Source organism: Nyctereutes procyonoides, unplaced genomic scaffold, assembly GCF_905146905.1.
Source record: "Nyctereutes procyonoides isolate TBG_1078 unplaced genomic scaffold, NYPRO_anot_genome, whole genome shotgun sequence".
In the NCBI taxonomy this organism is placed as follows: domain Eukaryota; kingdom Metazoa; phylum Chordata; class Mammalia; order Carnivora; family Canidae; genus Nyctereutes; species Nyctereutes procyonoides.
The window spans coordinates 3,200,499-3,222,137 of record NW_026575117.1 but is presented as its reverse complement, the minus strand read 5'-3'; the positions used below and the strand labels follow the sequence as shown (position 1 = coordinate 3,222,137).

At 41.0% G+C, this 21,639-nt stretch overlaps 1 protein-coding gene across 2 annotated transcripts in view; it reads right to left on the bottom strand.

Moving 5' to 3' along the window:
- The window catches only part of ATF6 (activating transcription factor 6), a 200,652-nt gene that overhangs the window by 178,350 nt on the left and 663 nt on the right, over window positions 1-21,639 (bottom strand). For both annotated transcript variants that reach the window (XM_055334088.1, XM_055334089.1), the window contains exons 2-4: window positions 8,770-8,846; window positions 6,896-6,983; window positions 4,771-4,877 (exon numbers count right to left, since the gene is read on the bottom strand). In XM_055334088.1, coding sequence (XP_055190063.1) covers window positions 4,771-4,877; window positions 6,896-6,983; window positions 8,770-8,846 — 272 coding nt within the window. The remainder of the gene's footprint in view (window positions 1-4,770; window positions 4,878-6,895; window positions 6,984-8,769; window positions 8,847-21,639) is intronic.

The following is a 21,639-nucleotide window of genomic DNA, read 5'->3' as shown; positions in this document are numbered from 1 at the left end:
ATAAATTTTAAAAAAAATTAAAAAAAAAAATACAAAGAGATCTAATATAACATCATTTATATAAACTTAAAATAAGTACACAAAATTGAAATCAGTGAAAACAAGATGAACTTTTAGTACTGGAACCATTCTTTTGATAGTCATTTGGGAAAACATAAAAATTAGATTTGTATCTTATATATACCAGGATAATTTCAAGTGGATCAGATATTCAAATGAAATATAAAATCTTATGGGGTGCCTACGTGGTTCAATCAGTTGAGCTTCCAATTCCTGATTTTGGCTCAGGTCATGATCTCCGGGTAGTGGGATCGGGCCCTACGTTGGGCTTCAAGCTCAGCAGGGAATCTGCTTAAGATTCTTTCCCTCCCCCTCTCCCTCAGCTCCGTCCCTCCCCCCTCATGTGTGCTTTCTAATAAATACATCTTTAAAAATAAATAAATAAATAAAAATAAAAACTTACTAAAGCTATTTGTTAATAGTCACTCAGGAAATATTTCTTACTCATGAATGGATCTAGAGGGTATTATGCTAAGTGAAATAGGTTGGACTGAGAAAGACAAATACCATATGATTTCACTTATATGTAGAATCTAAAAAACAAATAAACAAGCAAACAAAAATACTTCTTGCTGAATAAATTGACCTTAAAGCTACTAGATGGGGCAGATCAAGACTAACATCCACACAGAGAGGTAGGCTGGTAGAGTGTCAGAGCCCAAACTAAGGCAGGTGGAGAGAGTGTTCACGTGGTGATGGGGGGGAACAACCAGCACGGGGAGTCAGAGGAGGGTGATAAGGGCATCAAAATTGGGCCAGGGGCAGCCCCGGTGGCGCAGCAGTTTAGCGCCGCCTGCAGCCCCAGGCGTGATCCTGGAGACTTGGGATCCCCAACCCCCTGGATCGAGTCCCACGTCGAGCTCCCTTCATGGAGCCTGCTTCTCCCTCTGCCTGTGTCTCTGCCTCTCTGTGTCTCTCATGAATAAATAAATAAAATCTTAAAAAAAAAAAAAATTGGGTCAGCCTAATCTAGGGTGTCACAGCCCAATGAAGAGATGTTAAAAGAACACAGGAGGCAGTATGAAGGGAGTCACACTGGCCAAATCCAAGACAACACAGAATCTGAATAATTACAGAAATGGATTACACCCTGTTGAATAAAAGAAACCATGAGTCCATACTGATTTAAAGAAGTAAATGGATAAACTTAAGCTTTGATGAGAAACCGGACTTTTTTAACATAATTTTAAAGTACTTCCTCACAGAATACTTATTTATGGCAAAGAGAGAAAGAACAACTTCACAGAAGAAAAGCCTGGCAGACATTACCTTAACAAAGCGAACAAAGTGAAGCTTATCAGTAATGACAAATTGAAATTGTGTGCCACTTCATCAAAAGTAAATGAGACAGACACAGCATCATCCTGGTGAGATTCCTGCCATAGGTACAAAACCTGAATCTAAGCCCTAGGAAACATCAGACACCCAACTGAGGGACATTCTACATAATAACTAGTCTTTAGTCTCCACAAGTGACATGGTCATGAAAGTTGAGGAAGAATGAACCATTTTACCTGAAGAAAATGAAAGAGACAAGCCAACCATATACGATGCTTGATTTTACACGAGATGCTGTTGCCAGTCTAAGGGACATCTCTGGGACAACTGGCACAATCTAAGAGGGAGTTGAAGGCAGGCTGGATGAAAGTAATGTATCAACATTTATTTTCTGATGTTAATGGTTGTCTTGTGGCTACAGAAGGCACAGCCTTGCTTGTAGGAAGTAGACAGTAAACTATTTGGGGGTGATAAGGCCTGGAGAAAATAAACGAGACATAAAGCTTCAAGAAAAATGACAAATTGAAGAAAAAGTACTTGTTAACTTATTTCACAAACTAAGGACTAACAATCCTAATATGTAATAAAACTTAGAAATTTGAAGAGAAAAAGATCAACATGATCCAATATAAAAGTGGACCAAAATTGAACTGATAGATCAATAAAAAAATATAAATGGGCCTTAAACATATGAAATATTTGAGAAGATGTTCAACCACACCTAGAATAAAAGAAATAGAGAACAAAAGCATGCTGCATATGAATGATGGGAAAACCGGCCCTCTTCCACACTGCTAATCAGACTACACAACTATACAACTCTACAGGGGGAAATCTGGTTACGATCCACAACATTACAAATGTAGTCATCATTATCTCAACAACCTCACTTCTGGGAATATATCCCAAAGATATCCTGGCAAAAATATGAAGTGACTTATATAAAATGTCACTACAGTATTATTTGAGCCTGGAAAGGACTGAAAACAACACAAAGGTTCATCAATAAGGAAATCACTAAAAAAGTAAGAAATATCCACACAATGCAACACCAAGCAGCCATATAAAGAATGAGAAATATCCTGTATCCTAAAACTAGACTTACCTCCAAGATATACCACCAAATTAAACTAGCAAGATGCATAACAAAGGTATAGAGTATGCTACCTTTTGTATAAGGATTGGTGGAAAGGAAAGAAAAGAAATCAAGCTTCTGTAAATATATGTTGTTATATACTTTTTGACTTTCAAATAAATTAAAATTTTTTCCAAGATTTTATTTGACAGAAAGTGAGAGAGAGCATACAAGAAGGGGGAGCTGCAGGCAGAGGGAGAGGGAGAAGAACCCCCCCCAACCCCCAGGAGCAAGGAGCCCAAGGGGGGCTCAATCCCACGACCCTGAGATCATGACCTGAACTGAAGGCAGACACTTAACAGACTGAGCCACCCAGATGCCCCAAATAAGTTAAATTTTTAAAAATTAAATGATTTGGAGAAATTGTGGGGCCACAGAGAACTTCCAGTGGTAGCAATCAGAGAAAAGTTTCACAGAGAAAGTTCTTTTTGAACTGGGACTAAAAGAGGAGTTTTTCAAAGGAAGGAAAAAAACAGGGCTATTCCAGGCAGAAGAGCATGTACAAAAACTTACAAGTTTAAGAGCTGAGATATGAGCGCTCTTATTCACTGCCAGGCTCTGAACAGTGTCTGGCATAGGTGCTAAATGAGTTGAAGAGCACGGGAGCTCTTGGGTAGGAACTGTTGTAGGGTTAGAAGTAAGGGGAATGTGAAGATAGGAAGGAAGAGTGAGAAGCCCAGGAAAGTAAGCAGGAGGCAGGTCATAAAGGGCCTAGTACTCCCGGAGTCCGAATTTCATCCTTGTAAGGGCTGGGAAGTCATTAAAAGGTTTAAGCAAAAACCAACACAATGAAATATGTAATTCTGAAAGATTTCTCTTTGAAGATTCCTCTGCTAAGAAAAGTTGGGGGAGTCAGGAGACAGAGAGGTGAGTTAAAATCCTATTGACTTAATCCTGGTAAGATGATGATGGCCTGGCAGGGTTGGAGAAAATGAACACAGAGACAGTAACTGGATTGAAATGTCCGGATTTCATAGTTGACTAGATGCTGAGTCTGCCAGAATGAGAATACCTCAATTTACAACAGATATAATGTACTGAAATATCAATTTGAATTTTTCTTTGTAAATTTCCCCTTCCTCCATTCAAAAAAGTACCTAAATACTTTGGTATTTCCTTTTCCCACACTCAGAGCTTTTGTCTGGAGAACAAAAGCATTTTTAAGACATTACCAGATTATTATAAAAACCTTAGCCCCATTCAAAGGTGGTACTAGGGGCCACCTGGGTGGCTCAGATGGTTAAGTGTTTACCTTCAGCTCAGGTCATGACCTCCAGGTCCTGGGATAGAGCCCTGAGTCAGCTCCCAGCTTAGTGAGGAGTCTGCTTCACACTCTCCCCTCTGCCTCTCTTCCTGCTCATGCATGTGTTCTCTATCTCTCTCTCTCTCTCTCAAATGAATACATAAAATCTCCTTAAAAAAAGAAAAGAGGGCAGCCTGGGTGGCTCAGCGGGTTAGCGCCGCCTACAGCCCAAGGCGTGATCCTGGAGACCCAGGATCAAGTCCTGCGTCGGGCTTCCTGCACAGAGCCTGCTTCTCCCTCTGCCTGCGTCCCTGCCTCTCTGCCTCTCATGAATAAACAAACAAAATCTTAAAAAAACAAAAAACAAAAAACAGGGGGTCCCTGGGTGGCGCAGCGGTTTGGCACCTGCCTTTGGCCCAGGGCGCGATCCTGGAGACCCAGGATCGAATCCCACGTCGGGCTCCCGGTGCATGGAGCCTGCTTCTCCCTCTGCCTGTGTCTCTGACACTCTCTCTCTCTGTGTGTGACTATCATAAATAAATAAATAAAAAATAAAAAATAAAAAAAAAATATTAAAAAAAAAAAAAGAAAAAGAAAAAGAAAAGAAAAAGAAACAGAGGTAGTACCAGGCATTCCTGCATTAAGGAATCCATTCTAGGTTCTATGACCAAGGAGTTATGAATCAGACCATTTTAGAGTCTTCGCGGTCCTCAAAGAACATATATTCTGACAGGCAGGAGAGAGGGTAGCAGGGATAAAAGGCAGTAAGCTAATGAACAAAAAAATACTGGATACTGGTAAAGTGTGAAGAAACCAATGAAACAATGAAACCATGAAGGCAGGAACACGGGGGAAAAGGGCAAAGGCAGAGAGGAAGAGCTTGCTGGCTCTCCCGAGGCCCCACCTCGAGGCCCCTCCTCGAAACTCGGGTTCCTGGGATTAAATGAGATCATAAGGCTCACAGCCACGCTTCATAAATGACGACTGCCCCCTCCAGATGCATATGTCCCAGGCGGCATTAGAGCCAAAACCGTCAGGAGGACTGGCTACTTACAGGAACGTGCTGAGTTGAGGAGCAAGAGTCCACTGACTGAGGAGAGGACACTGAACCACTTGAGGAGGCTGGAGACAGTGGCTGAGCTTCTGCTTTCACATCTTTAACTGAAAAACATGGAGTAAGAATTTTCCCACTGAACAATATAAACTCAGAACCAAATGAGTAAGGAAGGTAAAATCTATTCTTAAAATTCAATCATATCAGAAGCTAAGGTCACCAAAGCGTATCATCAAATGAAAATTCAAGACGCAAAAAACAGTGTATCCAGTATGCTACCATTTATGTAATAAATTATATATGTGTACATGTACACATCTACTCCCATCTGCACTAATTTTCTGGAAGGAGAAACACAGCAAATTGGTAACTGTGGTTGTGTCTGGGGAGACCATGCTAGCTGAGGAACAACAGCAGAAGGATACAGTTTTCTACCCTATTGACTTTTTGTACCTTTTGAGTATTACACCATATGCAAAAAAATTATAGATTCCTCCCAAAAAAACTTTCAAAAACGTAAGAATTCAGAAACAATTATTTTGGAGAACATTTTTGACGATGCAATTAAAACTCACAAAAATGTTCGTATCTTTTGATAAAACGTATTTGTAAAAACTTATTGAGCAACGGCAGCCCACAGAACGTTGTCCAAACTTAGCTGCAAAATATCTACCATCCCTCACAATCTATAATGTGATCTTACCCTTCATCAAGAGTGCATCTACTTCCCGTCTGTTTGAATCAAGGTGGGCTTCTGACTCCTTCAAACAACAGAGTATGAAGTAACGCTACATGAATTCTAAGGCTGGGTTACATGAAGCAATGCAGCTGCTACTGTGTGTGCTGGAACACCCACACCTGAACCTCTGAAGTCTGACTACCCTGAGACCACCCAACTGAAAGGAAGCCAAGCCACACAGAAAGGCCATGTGCAGGTGCTCTAGCCCACAGTCCTAGCCATCAAGCCATTCAGGCCAGGCAAGAGATGTGTGAAGAAATCTTTATTTTTTTCTTTTTGAGGAGCATGAGGTGAGTCTTAAGGTTATTTTAGCCCCCACCTTTCAAGCTACTCCAGCCTCCAATCTTCCCAGTGGAGGTCTGGACATCACTGAGCAGGGACAAGCCATTCTTGGTGTACCCTGTCCAAATTCCTGACTCACAGATTCTGGGAGCATAATACAATATTGTTAAAGACACTAAGTTTTAGAGTAGTTACATAACAACAATAACCAGAACCTTGGCCTTGGGGAGCCCATAGTCTATGAGAGAAGACGGACATTGAGCAAGACACATAAATACATAAAATGGGGCACTCGGACATGCAGGGGCCAGGAGGACTGCATTTTGGGTGGGAGGATGTGCTGCTGACTTACCCACTATCACTCAGCTCTTAAGTCTACTTCCTATAGAAGGTCTTCTATAGAAGACCACTATCACTCAGGTCTTAAGTCTACTTCCTATAGAAGTATAGGAATACTATGATGCACAGTATTAAGACATGTCCCAGCTGGCTCCCTTTTAAGGCCTATCAATGGGGGATACTGGAAAGATGCTAAAGCGAAGAAAGGAGAGAGAGGAGTTTCTTCCTCTTCCCATCAGCTTCATCCCACAAGTGACAGTTTGTTCCAGGTCCCAGCTTCTCTTAGTACATCCAAATTTCATCCTACTTCATCAGGGCCCCTTAAAGACACTAGCATCAGCCAGGTGGTGTATACACATACTCCGCAGAAGTATGTATATCAAATGCAAGGGACCCCCCCATACCAACTTCCTAAGTTCTGATAACCCCAAGCCTTTCTCTGATTCCCTAAGTACTGTTTGGTTCTCAGACAGGTTAACCTCTTATAAAGATATTATACAGAATTCAAAATCAGGATTTCTGATATGAATTATTATGTGTCTGAAATATACTTATGAAATTCTTTATAACCACTTGGGCAAGACACTTACGTGTGCACTGCCACCTCAGAAGCAGAGTATCTAGTCTCTAGAATTCTTTAACCCATCAAATTAGCCCAATAACCCCACCTAATGTTGACTATTACCAAACTACAAAATAAAATGGATCTGGTTAAAATTTTTTTTTCTTTTGGTTAAAATTTTTACCAATGAAATACATCATTACCTGTACAGAACTGGTTGTTGATGTCCCAAATGCCTGTTTCCCAAGGCATCAAATCCAAGTCAAAATCAAGATTATCAAAATTGTTTTCCTGTAGGTTTTAAATCAGCAAAAAGATATTAGAAGAATAAAATATACAGATCTAGAAATCAAACTATCAGACACAATTTGTCATAAATAATATAATTGCTATTACCCAACTTAAAAATTTTTTCTAAGGGATGCCTGGGTGGTTCAGCGGTTGAGCATCTGCCTTCGGCTCAGGTCGTGATCCCGGGGTCCTGGGATCGAGTCCTACATCAGGCTCCCCGCATGGAGCCTGCTTCTCCCTCTGCTTAAGTCTCTGCCTCTCTCTCTGTGTCTCTCATGAATAAATAAATAAAATCTTTAAAAACTGATATTTATCTGTTTGGAAACTTAACATTAAGGCCTATTTTATGTAAAGGTCAAACATATTTGTGTTTCTATATTCTGGCTCTTCCATGACATCTCATGGCAAACTCATGTGTAGATGAAAATAACACAATTTTAAAGCTAACAGGAGGGCAGCCCGGGTGGCTCAGCGGTTTAACACAGCCTACAGCCCCGGGCGTGATCCTGGGGACCCAAGATCGAGTCCCACGTCAGGCTCCCTGCATGGAGCCTGCTTCTCCCTCTGTCTGTGTCTCTGCCTCTGTGTGTGTGTGTGTGTGTGTCTCTCATTAATAATTAAATCTTAAAAAAAAAAAAAGCTAACAGATCTGTCAGAAACGATCTAATCCAATCCTTTAACTTTATACTAGAAAAACTAAGAAACAGAAAGACTGAACGCCTTGTATAAGGTAAGAATGTTAGTTACAAAATGAGGATATTTCCCTGAACCTTTCAAACTTACCATGGTGTTTCTTGGTGGCTTTAGCTGTAGAGGTTGTAAATGAATAGTTTAGGCAATTGCCTAATATTTAAAGTCAATTTAATCAATAGCCTACATTCTCAAAATCTCATAAGGTAAACAAAAACTATTATAATTTCATGTACTGATCAAAAAAATAGATCATATAGGTGCCTGGGTGATTCAGTATGTTAAGCGTCTGCCTTCAGCTCAGGTCATGACCCAGGGTCCTGGGATTGAAGCCTACATCAGGCTCCCTGCGAGGAGCCTGCTTCTCCCTCTGCCTATGTCTCTGCCTCTGTCTCTATGTCTCTCATGAATAAATAAATAAAATCTTAACATAAGTAAATAATCTTTAAAAAAAGGAGCTTAAAAATAAGTAATAAATATCCAACCTGATTGATGTACATATAAAAATCACCCTATTCATCTGAATTACTTTCCAAGTGAAACAGCACCTCATCCATTAAAGAGTAAGACAAAATAAAAGTTCTATAGGCCAATGTACTATGTACTAACACAAAAAAGGAAATAAAGATATTTTTGAGGATTCCAAGTGCTATAATAATGGCTTTTATACAGACTTGTAACCACTGAAAAGTAAAAAGTAAGGACATGTCTAAGTTTCAGAGCTTTCTACATTAAGGATACATAAGCTTTTAAAAAGGAATTAAGTTCTACTTGACTGGATGCATGATTCACATACACTCTTATGTTGTCCTTATGCAGCAAAATATCTATAAAAGCCAAAAGGTAAGCAATTAAGTGGCCTTTCCAAAGTCACTCAACCCTTGAGTCAAAGGTACACTTAGAATACAAGTCTTCTCCTACCAAGATAGATGCAATTTCTACAATCCAAAATTTACTGAGCAAAAAATAGCTGCTTTCATAATTAACACTAATAATTATTTAAACTTATAAATCATTAGCCTAAAACCTGTTACCCTGAAATCATCTTGCAATAAATATCCCATTACTCAATAACTCTCCCCTAGTACATACTTACATAAGTTTCCTTTGCTGCATCCAATTGCAGGTCATCTGTATCTGTGAAATAGCCAAGTTCAGCAAACAGAGTAGAATCTTTGCACAGAAGGGTAGAGATTAAAAAAAAAAAAAAAAGGAATAGAGATTAGCTGTCAATTCAATGTTCCAATAAAAGAATAAACACTGCATCTCTACGCCAGCTCTATTACAGGTTCTCATTAGCCATTACTATTATCGATAAACTCTAGCAGTGTAAATGATAACCAGTTCAAAGCTGTTTCTAATTCACGTATTGTTTTCCACACAATTTTTAACTTGTGACCTAAATCCTTTTACCAGGGATTAACAAACAAGTTTTATGTTAGGTCACACTGGACTAAATGGTAGTGACTTTCTGGAACATTGCTAACAGTAATTCTGAGGCTACATCTGGTCTCAACATGAAAACATACCATGGTTAGAAAGGGGAACCCTCTTACACAGTTGGTAGGAATGCAAACTGGTGCAGCCACTCTGAAAACACTATGGAGGTTCCTCAAAAAGTTAAAAATAGAGCTACCCTATGACCCAACAATTGCACTACATATTTATTCAAAGGATACAAACATAGTGATTCAAATGCACCCCAATGTTTATAGCAGCAATGTCTACGTCAAACTATGGAAAGAGCCAGATGTCTATCGACAGATGAATATATAAAGATGTGGGTAGCCAGGGTGGCTCAGCAGTTTAGAGCCTCCTTCAGTCGAGGGTGTGATCCTGGAGACCCAGGATCAAGTCCCATGTCAGGCTTCCTGCATGGGGCCTGCTTCTCCCTCTGCCTGTGTCTCTGCCTCTCTCTCTCTCTCTTCCTGCATGGGGCCTGCTTCTCTCTCTGCCTGTGTCTCTGTCTCTGTCTCTGTCTCTGTCTCTCTCTCTCTCTCTCTCTCTCTGTCTCTCATGAATAAATAAATAAAATCTTTAAAAAAAAATAAAGAAGACGTGGTGTGATATACATATACACAATGGAACATCATTCGGCCATCAAAAAGAATGAAATCTTGCCATTTCCAACAATGTGGATGGAACTAAAGGGTATTATGCTGAGCGAAATAAGTCAGTCAGAGAAAAACAAATACTACATGATTTCACTTCTATGTGGAATTTAAGAAACAAAACAAATGAATTTAGGGTAAGGGAAGGAAAAGTTAAAATAAGATGAAAATTGAGAGGGAGGCAAACCATGAGACACTGAACTATAGGAAGCAAACTAAGGATTGCTGGAGGGAGAATTAGGTGATGAGCATTAAGGAAAGTATGTGATATAATTAATGAGCACTGGGTATTATATGTAACTGATGAATCACTAAATTCTACCTCTGAAATTAATTTTTTTATAAAGACAGAAAGAAAGAAAGAAAGAAAGAAAGAAAGAAAGAAAGAAAGAAAGAAAGAAAATGAATGAACCATGGTTGATCAGCAGCGATGACAGAAGAGGAATATAGCAGCCCACGGACCACATTTCACCATCCAAGCCTTAGTTAAGGGTACAACCAATTTTCTATCTAAACAATAAGACTCGCTTATCTAAGCCATTAAATTTACTTCAACATATCTATTTCTAATTTCCTGATAAGATTCCATTATAAACCAAGAAATTTATAGACACAGAAAATATTCTTTAATAATCTAGGTTGAAACTTCCTGTAGAGAAAGGTCAAGATGCTGACAAAGTCAAAGGTGGCTGATTACCATACAACCTGCGAAGTGTCCATTTTCTCTAACATTTTCAGAATCTCAAGAACTTCAAAGAGTTTTCCAAATCTATGTTTGCTTTTGTACTCCCTTGTATCATGCCACTCAAACTGCTCTGGAGATTTCTTCACGTAACCTATACAGGAGCTACACCACCAGTCTATCATTAACTCCGCCAGCAACAGAATCGTTTCACCAACCTACAGCACAATAATACCTAGCAAAAAATTGTGTGTAGTAGTAACGAAAGGTTATTCATACGACTCTCGCCAAAGGACAACCTAAAACTCGGTGGCAGAGCCAAAAACACATAAGTGGTCAGTGGTGGCTCTGTGCCTCACAGACAGGCTGCAACCCTTGAGAGTTCTCTGAACTGCTGCCTTGTTTCTCCTCTCCCATTCTTTCTGGAGCCTGTTTTCACCAAGCACCTCTCCCACACACACAATGGGTTATCAGTGTCACCAACGACCTTTACGACCTCTACAACCTAAATTCAACGGTAGATTCAAGGCCCTCATCTTCCTTGACTTATCAGCAGCACTGGACATTGCTGATCCTATTAACTGAAACACATGCTTCACTTGGCTTCCAAATTACAGCACCCGCCTGGTTTACCTCCACCTCACTGGCTGACCCTACCTTGCTGGTTCCTCCTATCTCCTGGCGCGAAATTGTCCCTGGGTCCAGCATAAACTTTTCTATCTACTCTATTCCCTTTGTGATCTCAGCTGAGCTCATGGCTTTAAATAGCATCTAAATGCCAAGGATTCCCAAATACACATCTCCAGCCTGTACCTCAAGATGCATGTACATACTGAGTCTATCTCTTGGACACCTCGTCTTGGAGGTCTCCAACTTAGCACATCCCAAACTGAGCCCGCAGTCACCCCCATCAAACCCCCTACTGTTTTGTCCTCACCTCAGTCAATCACAATTCAATTCTCCCAGGAGCTCAAACCAAAACCCTGGGTGGAGTCACTGTTACTTCTCTTCTTAATTCTCCATATTCAAACAACCAGCAAATCCAACCAGTTCTACAACCAGCAAATCCAACCAGTTCTGTCTTCAAACTATATACCCATAATCTGGCTTTTACCTTTCCTTCCCATTCTTCCTTCCCATCTCATCTTTCCTTTTCTCCCAGACATTTTCCATCACTGAGATGTCAGCTTCTGAGGAAGCAAGGCAATGAGGATGATGGGGCTCTCTGTGTCATCATCTGTGGCAATGTGCCTGGTATCCAAGGAAATGGGATGGTGTGAGAGGGGGGCTGTCCAGTGTTGGTGGCAGCATGCCCAGGCTGCCAAGGAAATAAGGCAGGAGGAAGAACAAAGTGGCAGATGGAAGAGACAGCCTGTTTAAGAGAATGATGACACTGAACAAATGCCTTAATCAATTGAGCAAATAATCAAATATATCTAAGATACTTGGAGCCAGGTTTCTTACTAAGTAAGGATGCACAAACATGGAACAGAAAGAGCCAAAAAGAACCCTAAGATATTGGACTGGCATTGGAAGTATTAGTATGAGCCCATTTCAAAAAAAAATATATGTATACAGAACAGTTAAAGGTGTTTGTATACATGTGTATATATGTACACACATACAAGTCTTCGTTCTGTGGGCTGAAAGGTCCTAGAACAGTGGTATCCCAGTAGCAATGAAAATACTGTGTGCTCAGATCTTAGATATACTAACTGCCATCTTTCACTAAATGAAAGTCCACTAAAGAGCTCCTTGGAGAAATGGCTGATTTCGGAGCTGAAGCATGGAAAGCACAAGAATGGAAAATCTTGCTATGCCAGAAAATAAGGAAATTCTCAGAGAACAACTGGAATATGTCAAAAGAATAAAACAACTAATATGAATGGATTCCCACTGGTCAAACTGGGGGAAATCTGAGCATTTGAAATAAAACGGGAGTACCAAATTTTAACCCACTGAATCAAATAGGAGTCCATAATGAAATACACACACACACACACACACACACACACAGAAAGCTCTTTCTTACAGTACAATGTCAATTAATAATTTTAGAATGACAGAGGTAATCACCATTTGACATTAGTGGTAGTTGACATAGGCAGGAACTGTCAGTGGAGGCTAGGGCTGGCGCGTGGAGGTTTCACAAGGAACAGGATATTGGCATCATGTCAGATTATCTCCCCCACAAACAGTAAGCAAACACAAAAGGAGAAATAGTGACTTCACAGTGGTGAAATCTAGCAGATACCAACTAGCAGGTCAACATATTATGCCTTCAAATGTGATTCACGGAGAAGAGCACAGTATGATTCCTCTGGCATTCCCACTATGGATGCATGGCCTGATTCTGATCATGAGGAAACTAGACAGACCCAAGTTTAGGGTCATCTTAGAGAATAGAAAACCTGTGTTCTTTAAGACCATCAAGGACACAAGAGACAGAAAAAGACTAATAAAACCATTCCAGACTGAAGGACTTTAAGGAAACCAAACAAGTAAAAGTAATGTGCATTTGCAGGTAGGATTTTAGTTGAGAAAGGAAAAATAGCCATTAAGACAGGTGGCAAAATCTGAGATGGATGGTTGATATATCAATGTTTGTATCCTGACTGGAAGGAGTACATGGCAGTAATACAGGAGAATCCTTGCTTTGCAGGGAGGGGATACATACTGTAGTATTTAAAGATAATGGGTCAACAGATCTCTCTCTAATGAAAGAGAAATGAGGTAAATGTAGTAAAATTTAACAGGGAATCCGTGTCAAGGGCATTCAACTGTTCTTAATTTTCTTTAGTTTTGGAACTATTTAAAAATTTAAAAATCTAAATTAAAAATGTATATGGGAGTACCTGGGTGGCTCAGTTTGTTAAATGTCTGACTCTTGATTTTGGCTCAGGTCCTGATCTCAGGGTTGTGAGATCAAGCTCCGAATCAAGCCCCACATCAGGCTCCACACTCAGCCCAGTCTGCTTGTCCCTCTCCCTCCCTCCACATGCACTGTGCACCTCCTCTTGCTCTCTAATAAATAAGGAAAATCTTTTAAAAAAAAAGTTGTTTCCAAAATCTTTTTGGTAACTTGAAATTTTAAAGTTATAGTAAGGTAAGTTAAATGATGGGTATCTGTTGACTACTTAGATCACTTCCAAATAAAATAAAATACTGAAACATTAATTACTGAACACAGGTTTATCCACTTTTCACTCACCAGGGAGTCTGCTAGAGAGAGAATCTCTCCATCTCCGTCTCAGTCTGTCCCTCCCCACCCACGCTCACTCTAAAAAAATAAACCTCAAAAAAATACATGTGTATATATACATATGTGTAAGTGGATGTATTTGTATTTATCCATAATCTAACCACTCCCATCACCTCCACCACCACCACTGCAATTCACTTGGATTGCTACAGTAGCCTCCAAATGGTCTCCCTGCTTCTGCCCTTGCCCGTCCTTCAATCTATTTTCAACAGAGCAGCTAGAGTGAGACTGTAAAAGCACATGATATTATTGGCAATCAGGATTTCCACAGAGAAAAGAAATGCAACCCAGCAGTGAATGCTTTGTCCAGTCAGGCACTCCTGGACTCCCTGTACATAAGTTCTCCCAATAAACCTCGGGGGGCGGGGGCAAAAAAAAAAAAAAAAAACCCTGCAGCACTGGCTTTATACTGTAGGTATTGGGATCCCTGGGTGGCGCAGCGGTTTAGCGCCTGCCTTTGGCCCAGGGCGCGATCCTGGAGACCCGGGATCAAATCCCACGTCAGGCTCCCGGTGCATGGAGCCTGCTTCTCCCTCTGCCTGTGTCTCTGCCTCTCTCTCTCTCACTGTGTGCCTATCATAAATAAATAAAAATTAAAAAAAAATAAAAATAAAAGTATACTGTAGGTATTAGTATGAATTCGCGCTGCTTAAAAATACCTATTTTCTGGGACAGCCCAAGTGGCTTGGCGGTTTAGCGCCTGCCTTCAGTCCAGGGCCTGATTCTGGAGACCTGGGATCAAGTCCCACGTCAGGCTCCCTGCATGGAGCCTGCTTCTCCCTCTGCCTGTGTCTCTGCCTCTCTTCTCTGTGTCTCTCATGAATAAATAAATAAAATCTTTTAAAAAATAAATAAATAAAATAAAAATACCTATTTCCTTGTTCTCAGAATATATATGAGGAAATGTTTACGAGTTTCATATTCTCTGCAGCCTACTTTCAGATGGTGGAAGAGAAGGAAAGTATGGGGAAGAGTGAATGTGGCAGTGTTAACAGTTGGTAAATCTAGATGAGGGAAAAATACAGGGTATCACTGTACTGATCTTTTCATTTCCTGCGGTTTTTGAGAAAAACTTCTCTGTGACTTAAAAACAATTGAAAGTAGGTTGATAAATGTATATCCATCAAATACTCCTGAAGCATCCAAAAGAAAGTGGTGGTGCTGGTCACCTCTAAAGTATCTCTAAAATCTATTGCCTATTCCAACATCCTCTTCAATACCTAGATGTTCCTCCATATTAGTAAACTATGGTAGCTATTATTTTTAGCCTCCTCAGCGCAGCAAGTTTTCCCACCTGACCTTGACCATTTACGTATTCATTTCTTTTTTGTCAGTTTAGAAAGATAAGAAATGGCCACCAGGTTTAACAAAATGGAAATCAGTGGTGACCTTAGTAAGAGCAGCTTCGGTGGAGTGGTGGAGCCTGGCTGTGGGAAGTTCAAGAGACAATGAGAAAAGTGAAACTGGAGTCAGTGAACAAGGTTTGTTTTTATTTTTCTTTTCTTAAGAATTCTGCTGTAGGGATCCCTGGGTGGCGCAGCAGTTTAGCGCCTGCCTTTGGCCCAGGGCGCGATCCTGGAGACCCGGGATCGAATCCCATGTCGGGCTCCCGGTGCATGGAGTCTGCTTCTCCCTCTGCCTGTGTCTCTGCCTCTCTCTCTCTCTCTCTCTGTGTGTGACTATCATAAATAAATAAAAATTAAAAAATAAAAAAAATTTAAAAAAAGAATTCTGCTGTAAAATAAAAAGAAATGCAGTAGCAGCTAGAGAAGTAATATCTAAAGAGGATTTCGAGGGCTTTTTCTTTACTCGGAATAGGAGCAACAACTACGTGTTTATTACTAGGAGAGATGACCTGGTACAGAGGGAAATGATGATATACTCCCTAACAGAAGGAAGAAGTCTTGAGCAGCACTCTTGACTAAAGAGGAGGGATCTATGGCATATGGTTCCCAACAAGAGAAGAGAAAGCAAATATGCTGGCAGGTGGGTAGATTAGGTAGTGGGGGAAACAACAACAACAACCATCAGAGTGGGAGAATGAGAGGACCAGGCAAATATGACCAGTCAGACCACACTTCAAGGCCTGTTTCAGATTACTATCATCATCAGTTAGATTTAACCAAGCTTGTGGTTCATCCTTGAGAAAACTGCAAAGGTACCGAGGGTGTAAGCGAGAGAACGGTGATCATGAGCATGCGTGGAACTGACCTGGCTAAGGGGGGAGTGAAAGAGGAAATGGGGAACAGAGAAATGATAGCAGCGGTCCCAGCAGGGCCACAGAGCCCAGTGGAATGCAGAAGGGAGTGAGCTGGTAAGAGCTGAAAATAGCAGTGAAAAGCAAGGTGACTGTCCCACCTTTAGAGGCCCAGATGGCAAAAAAGGTTCCAAGAATGCAAATGGCCACCATTCACCAGGCCTTCAGGCAAGGCAGTGGCCACCAGGGGGGCCGGGCTGCGTGGTCAGCGCTGGAAGGCCAACTTTCACAGAAGACACTGATGATATAAAAGAAACCACAGAAGCAGATAGAAACTTCTGACTTTGTATATACTACCTTACATGTAGCAAGAGGTTTCTCGAGACAGCAAGGGAGAGAGGAAAAGAAGACAAGGAGAGGAAAGACAATGGGTGACAATTAAGCAAATGAACAGATGCTTTCCAACACAGATTATCAGGGAACTGCAAATTAAAACAACAATGCGGGGTCCATGGGGGGCTCAGTCAGTTGGGCGTCAGACTCTTGATGTCACTCTTGATGTCGGTTCAGGTCACAATCTCAGCGTCATGAGATCAAGCCCCAAGTCCAGCTCCACAGTCAGTGGGAGTCTGCTGCGGATCCTCTCCCTCCGTCCCCATCATACACATGTACTCTCTCTCTAATAAATAAGCAAACCTTAAAACAACAATATAACACGCACACTAATTAGAATGGCTAAAATCCAAAACACTGGCAACATCAGATGTTAGTGAGGATATGGAGTAACAAGAACATGCACTGCTAACAGGAAAGCAAAACAGCACAGCCATTTTGAAAGACAGTTTGGAACTTTCTTGAAAAACTAAATATGCTCTTACCATATGATGCAACAATTGTGCTTCTTGGTATTTACCCAACTGATATGAAAACATGTCCACACAAGAAAGCTGCACATGAACACAGCAGCTTTATATATAATTGCCAATATTTTAAAGCAACCAAGATATCCTTCAATAGGTAAACGGATAAACTGTGCTAGGGACTGAATTGTGCCCCCCAAATTTATTTGTTGAAGCCATAACCCCCTCCAGTGTACCCTAATCTGATAGGACTGTGGCCTTATAGAAAGGGGGGAGGGGCGGGGGGAGACAGAGAGAGAGAGATCCTTCCCCAACCCCTTCCCCTCTCATTCTCTTCCCTTTCCCTTCACTTCTCGTGCCTCTGCCTTGTGAGGACACAGTGAAAAGGCAGCTATCCACAAGCTAGGAAGACAGTCCTCACCAGAACCTTACCATGCTGGCGCCTGATTTCAGACTGTCGGGGGAAAAAAAATTTCTGTGATTTAAACCACTCAGTCTATGGTATTTTGTTACAGCAGGCTGAGAGACCAATGCACTGTAGTATATCCATACAATGGATTATTATTCAGTGCTTCAAAAAAAGGAGCTATCAAGCCATGAAAAATCATAGACAGATCTTAAGTGCATGTTGCTAAGTGGAAAAAACTACCAGGGATGCCTGGGTGGCTCAGGGGTTGAGCGTCTGCCTTTGAATCAGGTCCTGACCCGGGGTCCTGGGATCTGGTCCCATATCGGGCTCCCTGGAGGGAGCCTGCTTCTCCTTCTGCCTGTCTCTGCCTCTGTCTCTCACGAACAAATAAATAAAAATATTAAAAAAAAAAAAAGAAAGAAAAAAGAAAAAGCTACCTACTAACAAGTCTAACTATATGACATTCTGGAAAAGGCAAAACCAGGTAGATAGTGAAAAGATCAGTGGTTGCTCAGGAGGGAAGGAGAGATGAATAGTGGAGCACAGGGGATTTCTTAGATACAAGAAACTATTCTATAGGATATGTACATACATGATATTAGGTATTCGTCAAAACCCACAAAATGTACAACACCTAGGGAATCTTATTGTATACTATGGATACTAAGGATATTGGATCAATATTGGCTCATTAATTGTAATAAATTTACTACATTAACACAGATGTTACCAATAGGGAAATTGGCGGTGGAGGGGGGGTGTATATAGAATTCTATGTACTATCCACCCAATTATTCTGTAAATCTAAAACTACTAAAAAGAAAGCCTATTAAGTACTAAAAATAATTATTTGAAATTCAGGGGGCACCTGGTGGCTCAGTCAGTAGAGCATGCAACTCTTGATCTCAGGGTTGTGAGTTCAAGCCCATGTTGGGTGAGAGATAACTTAAAAATAAGTAAAAATCTTAAACAAAATAAAGTAATTATGTGAAATTCAGATTTCAGTGTCCATAAATAAAGTAGTAAGAGAACACAGCCCTACTCATTTACATGTTCAGTTTACATTGCCTATGGCTGCTTTTACACTATAACGGCAGAGTTGAGTAGTTGCAACAGAGACCACAGGACCACAAAGCCTAAAATACTTACTATCTGGACCTTTACAGAAAATGTTTGTTGACCACTGCTCTAAATTTCATTACCCAGTGAAAGGAAAAAAGCACATCCTACCACAGGCTGTTCTGAGCTAATCATTTTTATTTAATTATTCAAGTTGTTAGAGTCACATGTACTAATTACATAATCTGAATTTTTAAATTTAACTGGCTACCTTCTATTTATTTTTATTTATTTTTTCATTTATTTACTCATGGGAGACAGAGAGAGGCAGAGAGGCAGAGACACAGGCAGAGGGAGAAGCAGGCTCCATGCAGGGAGCCCGACGTGGGACTCAATCCTGGGTCTCCAGGATCACGCCGTGGGCTGAAGGCGGCGCTAAACCGCTGAGCCACCCGGGCTGCCCGCTACCTTCTAATATTTAAAAAAAAAAAAAAAAAAATCAAATAAGTGAAATCTTTGAATACTCAAAATGGCAACTCCCAGAAAAAGAATCTATATTCTACAAAAAAAACAGTAGCAGACAGCAGTGTTTCACCTTAGTGCCCGCAAAATCTATCCTACTTACTGAATACCTAACAAATCAGAATTAAAGTGTGCAACCAAGGCTGTTAACAGTTTGAAAAGAAAAGCCTGGAAAACAATGGGAAATTGGCACATTCAGGAAGGGGCAGGGCAGGATACCTGAGTTAAGTCAGTGAACTACAAAGAATTGAATGCTCTCTTAAAGAACATTAGGCATCAACTTATCAGATTAATCAGCAAAATGCAGCCTGAGTATCAGAACTGACAAAATTATGCCTTTAGGAAGTGCCCCACAGTTGTAGTTTAAGAAATACCACCATGAAAAGGCCTTTATCTGATATGTCATTTGCAAATATCTTCTCCCATTCTGTAGGTTGTCTTTTAGTTTTGTTGACTGTTTCGTTTGCTGTGCAGAGGCTTTTTATCTTAAGTCCCAATAATTCATTTTTGCTTTTGTTTCCCTTGTCTTCACAGATGTATCTTGCAAGAAGCTGCTGTGGTCAAGTACAAAAAGGGTGTTGCCTGTGTTCTCCTCTAGGATTTGGATGGATTCTTGTCTCACATTTAGATTTTTCATTCATTTTTTTACCCCAAAGATACAGATGTAGTGAAACGCTGGGACACTTGCACCCCAATATTTATAGAAGCAATGTCCACAATAGTCAAACTGTGGAAGAAGGAGCCTGGGTGTCCATCGAAAGATGAACGGATAAAGAAGATGTGGTCTCTGTATACAATGGAATATTACTCAGCCATCAGAAACAACAAATACCCACCATTTGCTTCCACATGGATGGAACTGGAGGGTATGCTGAGTAAAGTAAGTCAACTGGAGGACAAACGCTATATGATCTCATTCATTTGGGGAATATAAAAAATAATGAAAGGGAATAAAGGGGAAAGGAGAGAAAATGAATGGGAGATATCAGTGAGGGAGACAGAACATGAGAGACTCCTAACTGGGAAATGAACAAGGGGTGGTGGAAAGGGCGGTGGGCAGGTGGTGGGGGTGACTGGGTGACAGGCACTGAGGGGGGCACTTGACGGGTTGAGCGCTGGGTGTTATGCTATATGTTGGCAAACTGAACTCCAATAAAAAAAAAAAAAAAAAAAAAAAAAAAAAAGAAAGAAAGAAATACCATGAAAAGGGCAGCCTGAGTGGCTCGGCGGTTTAGCACCACCTTCAGCCCAGGGCATGATCCTGGAGACCCGGGATTGAATCCCACATCAGGATCCCTGCATGGAGCCTGCTTCTCCCACTGTCTGTGTCTCTGCTTCTCTCTGTGTGTCTCTCATGAATAAATAAATAAAATCTTAAAAAAAAAAAAGGGGGGGGGGCAGCCCCAGTGGCTCAGCAGTTTAGTACCGCCTGCAGCCCAGGGTGTGTGATCCTGGAGACCCTGGATTGAGTCCCACGTCAGGCTCCCTGCATGAAGCCTGCTTCTCCCTCTGCCTGTGTCTCTGCCTCTCTCTCTCTCTCCTCTCTGTGTATTCTCATGAATAAATAAATAAATAAAATCTTTAAAAAAAAAGGAAATACCATGAAAAATAGTTGACTAGCTGATCAAAAATTGTAACTACCAAAAAAAAAAAAAATGTAACTACTTGATACTCTGAAATAGATTTATTAATAAACGGGGGGCGGTGGGTCTTGGGAAGAATCAAATCTGCAGAAATAATTAAGGAAAGCATTATAGAACAGTGACTAAGGGCACAGGCTCTGGAGTGGACAAACCTGGTTCTGATCCTGCTTGGGCCACTCACTAGCTGGAAGATTGCACATTCAGTCTTTCTCAGCCTCAGTTTTCTCATCAGTAAATTCGTAAATAACTACTGGCCCTCCTGGGAGGATTAAAGAATATAATGCAGGGGGATCCCTGGGTGGCTTAGAGGTTTGGCACCTGCCTTTGGCCCAGGGCCTGATCCTGGAGTCCCAGGATCGAGTCCCCCGTCAGGCTCCCTGCATGGAGCCTGCTTCTCCCTCTGCCTGGGTCTCTGCCTCCCTCCCTCTCTCTAAAATAAATGAATGAATGAATGAATGAATGAATAATAAATAAATAAATAAATGTAAAAAATAATAAATAAATAAATAAATAAATAAATAAATAAATGTAAAAAAAGTTTAAAAATAAAGAAGATAATGCATGTAAAACCGTCGCAGGATACCTGACATGAATAAAGCGCCAGATAAACGGTAACTCTTACTATTACCGCTGTATTTGGCTCAGATAACGCTTGAAATTGACAGCCCTACAGTTTTTTTCCAGCAACTGCTTTAAGAAATCTGCCAAGGACAACACAAATCTCACGCTGCATACAATTGAAGAGAAGTTCTGTCCGTGGAAAATCAAAATGAGGGCTTCAGTTCAATAAAACGGAATTGAGATTTGCACTCTTGATACTCAGAATAACGGCTCAAGGGGGGAAAAGACGAACGGGAGTCTGGGTTTCTCCCCCCTTCCCCCAAGTTCCAAAGCAGGTGAACCGGCGTCGGGTCACTACAGGGCCCCCTGACCTGCGCCTCCCAACTTCTCCCTGAGGCCCACTAATCCCAGCATTGGGATTACGTCGCACAACAAAGGCACGAAGCAGAAAGGTTCCTTTAGATAACCTGGATGACGAGGTTGCCCCACTCTCGTTCCCACTGCATTCCATCCGACTCTTCCTGACCACAGAATATACGGAAGGAGGGAAAGAAAAAAGAAAAAAAAGAAGAAGAAAAAAGCTGTTTCAGGAGGGCGGTCAGAATTACGTCCGTTTTTAAGTGGTTAGGTTGCAGGCAGTCAGGGGCCCAAGGTCAGGGG